This window comes from Cyprinus carpio, chromosome A17 (genome assembly GCF_018340385.1).
Source record: "Cyprinus carpio isolate SPL01 chromosome A17, ASM1834038v1, whole genome shotgun sequence".
Taxonomy (NCBI): domain Eukaryota; kingdom Metazoa; phylum Chordata; class Actinopteri; order Cypriniformes; family Cyprinidae; genus Cyprinus; species Cyprinus carpio.
The window spans coordinates 1,019,657-1,024,252 of record NC_056588.1 but is presented as its reverse complement, the minus strand read 5'-3'; the positions used below and the strand labels follow the sequence as shown (position 1 = coordinate 1,024,252).

At 31.4% G+C, this 4,596-nt stretch overlaps 1 protein-coding gene across 1 annotated transcript in view; it reads right to left on the bottom strand.

The window, feature by feature from the left end:
- Positions 1–2,063: 2,063 nt before the first annotated feature.
- Positions 2,064–4,596, bottom strand: part of LOC109106773 (RAC-alpha serine/threonine-protein kinase-like) — a 21,332-nt gene continuing 18,799 nt past the window's right edge. Inside the window, 4 exon segments of the mRNA XM_042773457.1 lie at positions 2,064–2,204; positions 2,921–3,023; positions 3,350–3,407; positions 3,504–3,506. Of these exon segments, the coding sequence (XP_042629391.1) occupies positions 2,125–2,204; positions 2,921–3,023; positions 3,350–3,407; positions 3,504–3,506 (244 nt within the window). The 3' untranslated portion in view covers positions 2,064–2,124.

Genomic DNA, 4,596 nt, shown 5'->3' with positions numbered 1-4,596 from the left:
TAGAAAAAAAAAATAGTTTTGCATATAAAATAAGGTAATAATGTGAAAAGAGAGGAAAGGCCTTTACATTCATGTACGTATGGTGATTATTACACATCATATCAACAATCAGAGCATTTCAAAATAATAATAATTAATAATACATAAGATCTAATAAAATAAATAACCTGCAACAGATTCTCACATCTTGTTACAAAGATGCATCTTTGTGGTTGTGCTGATTAAATCACAACAATTGCATGGTATTTACACCGATGTTGCTTTAAATTACCTTCAAAGATTAAATCACAACAATTGCATGGTATTTACACCGATGTTGCTTTAAATTACCTTCAAAACACTTGCAATGCACAAATTAATTCTAAAATATCACACGAACGGCAATCTGAGGGCTAAAAAAAAAAAAAAAGTGCATCTTTCAAACAAGTCGCACCTCCGCAGCTGTTTGATCAGTCCACTTAGTACCCACCTCCGCTGATCACTGAAGTACCTCGCTGAGGTCGTGCAACACGCGTGAAAAACCTCCGAAAGAAAACAGGACGAGGATCGAAGAGACGGAGAATCCAAATCTTTCCATCAGACACATAATATCAGACCAAGAAAACACAGAAGAGGAGAGAAATGAAGCCCGTTTGAGGACCAGCAGGATTTATTCTGGATGTTCGATACATCAGGAAGTTTGTCAGGATGGATTTATTTTTTAAAATCGATGTTGTGACAACATGCCCCGGTGGCATCCTCTATTATATATGTTTAAAATGTATTAATGGATTTTATATGGAAGCTTGGTTCACAATGGAATAAAAAATAAAAAAAGGTAATTGCAACTTTGTCTTACAGTTCAGATGTTTATCCTCGCATTTCTGAATTTGTATCTCATAAGTAAAAAAAAAAAAAATGTCTTTATATTTCTGTTTATTAGTTCTCTCCACGGAATCTACAGAATAAATGATACACAATAAAAATGTCATTGCAACATTTTATCTTACAATTCTGACTTTTCTCGCAATTGTGAGTTTATATCTTGCAATTCTGATTTTTTTTCTTAAAATTACGAGAATAAAAGTAATTCTGATTTTTTTTCTTAAAATTATGTGAATAATGGTCATGATTTTTATATAGTTGTGCATGGTATTTTTTTTTGTTTTTTTTTTTTTAGTTTTTTTTTTTTGTTCTGCCATATTTAAATGGTAAAATAATTTATTCAATTGGAAAGGTAAAATGAAAAAAAAAAATACTATATATATAGATGGTCATATTATCATAGTATGATATACTATATTATATATATATATATATATCTCTATATGCATCATATATATATATATATATATATATATAAACCAATGTTTTCACTAACAGAAACTGTAACGGCTCAATTTTATAAAATTGCATCATAGAAATAAATTAGGATTTCTCTTGGTGACACATTTAAACTCTAAATTCTATAATTTCTTAAATTCTCATTCTCATGCATACATTGGATATTTTAACCCTCATTATTCTCGTTATTCTTGAAAACCATCATTGGTCCGAAAAACAGGCTTTATTTTCTTAGAGCAAAATAGAATTGCTTATTTTAATTTTTTTCGATTAAAATATGGTTTCACTTCTTTGATACATCGGTGGGGGTTTTATTTTTTTTTTTTTTTGTTTTTTGGTGTAATTCAGTCATTTTAATAATTACAAAAATTATTTTTTTTTTGTTTTTAATTTTTTTAATTTGATAATTAATTCTTTGGGTGTTTTGGGGGTCGGTTAAGTTTAGGTATAGTAATTGTTTGTGTGTTAAATATATAGTGTATTATATTTTAGTTATTTATAGATATTAATAGGGTGTTGTTGGTTTAGTTGGTTTTTCAGTTTTCAGTTGACGTAAGTGAGTAATTATATTCATGAAATTATTGTTTTAGATTATTATTTTTATTAAAGGTAGTTGTTTATTTGAAGTTCTTAATTTGGCAGTCTGGGTGGATTTGTTAGTTTTTTATTTTGTATGTTTGTGTGGAAATGTTAGTGTTCCCTCTCGTATCCTCCTGAAATCAAAGCCCACAGAAGCAACGTGAACGTCTGATCTCAGAGCAGTTGTGCTGTTTCTGTGAGGTCGGGGATCTTCGGGAAGCTTCAGGCCGTTCCGCTGGCCGAGTAGGAGAACTGTGGGAAGTGTGGCCTCCTCTCGCTGTCGAACGACTCCATGCTGTCATCTGCTCAAAACACAGACACAAACAGAATCAGTTTTAATACGCTCCTCTGACCTGAAAGAAACCCAGCCGGCAGAACTTCTACGCAAAGTTTGGATTGTTTTTTTTTGGGGGGTTTCTTTTTTTTGTTCTAAGTGCTTTGAGTGAACAAATGTTTGGTAAGACAAGTGTGTTTTTCGAGGGTTGTTAATTTATTTTTGGTACTAATTTGTACACAAATTAGAATGCTGGTAACCAAACAGCTTTATATAGCAATACAGTTTTTTTCTGAAGTAAGTGGCTATGGCTTAACTTTTATTGTTTGGTTGACGATTGTTTAAAATATCTTCTTTTATGTTCAACAAAAGAGAGAAACTCGTTCGGGGTTGGAGAGTAAATGATGACAGAATGCATTTTAGGGTGACTGTCCCTTTAAATCAAACCAAAAAGGGAAAAGCTATTATTAGAATGATTTCTGAAGATCATGTGACACTGAAGACTGGAGTAATGATGCTGAAAATACAGCTGCGCATCACAGAAATAAATTACAGTTTAACACATATTCACAGAGAAGATAGCTGTTTTAAATAGTAAAAATATTTCAGAATATTACTGCTCTTGCTGTATTTCTGATCAAATAAATGCAGGTTTGGTGCACAGAAGAGAATTCCTTTAAAAACATTTAAAAAACTTGCTGTTCAATAACTACTGACTAGACTGTGCTGGAGGTGTTTGAGTACCTTGTCCCGGCGGCGTGATGGTGATGGTCTGTCCTGTGAACTCCTCGTCGAAATATCTGGTGTCTGTTTCTGAGCTCACCTGCGGTTTGAACGGAGGAACCAGCTGACGAACACAGAGAAGAGAAGAGGTTAGAATAGTACGCCCGTGTCGTCAAGCATGTAACACAACAGCTTCTGCTCCACTTGGAACACTGCAGCAAGGATGCTGTTTCTGTTTCAGTTGCGTGTTGAGTCCTATTTCTTGCTGCTTCCAGTCGTACGCTGCGTCACATTCTTTGTCCTAACCAAGTGTACACCTCAGACTTTCATGCGAGCTGGGGTCGCTTCTGATGGGACGAATGACTTCTCTGTGTGCAGTGAGCTTGGGTCTCTCTGATAGATGACTCTGTGTGTGTGTGTGTGTGTGTGTGTGTGTGTTCGCTGCAATACCTTCTTCTCATAAACATCTTGCCACACAATTCCAGTGAAGAATTGCCGGCCACCTCCCCTCCGCCCGCAACCCACACCAGAACACCGGAAAACACACAATGAAACACACAACACAACGACAATCCCTTCACCTGAAAACACACAACACACACACAATCTCCGTCATCCGTCCACAGCAGTACATCCTGAGAGTGTGTGAAATATCATGGAGAATATGACTCTGCGCTGCAAAAATGATCTTCTTAATAATTTTTTTTGTATTTACTTGTTTTCTGAAAAATGATGTGAGTTTATGCTTCAGACAAAAACAAATATCTGCCAACGAGCTCAGAGAAATACAGTTGTTTTGCCTTTAAAGTTTTCTTTACGTTCACATTTTTCCCCCTCACTTAATTTTAGTAAATTTTATTAATATTAATTTTATTTAGATAAAAATATTCCAATATCTAAGTAAGAAATGTCTTTTTTTATTTACTATAATAGTTATTATTATTTTTTTATTATCTTTCTATTTTAGTTGAAGATTTAATTTTTCATTTTTATTCTTAATTCCATTTTTATTTTAATTTTGGTACATTTTTCAGAAAACAAGATTTCAGAATTTTTAGATTAAAATATTACAAAATAGAAAACAAGATTTCAGAATTTTTAGATTAAAATATTACAAATGACGTAATGCAAATTACATTAATAGTTATTAATATTTTAAATTAGTTTATTTTTTTTACTTTTCCATTTTAGTTTTAGTTTTAATTTTAATTGTTTTTTTAAATATGTCTAATAGTTTTTATTTTTAATTTCATTTTTATTTGAATTATTTTAGTAAAATGAGAAATAGTGCCTTGTTATTATAAGTAACTGAAGTAAAATACATTTTTTAAATTTTATTAATTTTACTTAAAGTAACAATAATTGTTTTTAAAATTTTAGAAACAGATTTTCAAAGATGAAATCCTCTTTTTCATGAGTAAAGGATGATATCAAGATTTTAGTGTTGTTTTATGTAAAATGTATATTAGTTTTTTTGGGATTTATGCTTAAAACAAGAACAAATTTCTGTAAATGGAGTTTTCACTTAGAATGAAATTGACTCCATCAGCACATTTTTGTTCTTATTTTAAGCATTAAAATATTATTTATATGTTTATTCATATAAATATATTTTTATATATATTTTCAGAAAACAAGACTTCATAATCTAACGTCATTTTGCTGACGTCTTGATTTAAGAATGTTGATATATTTGT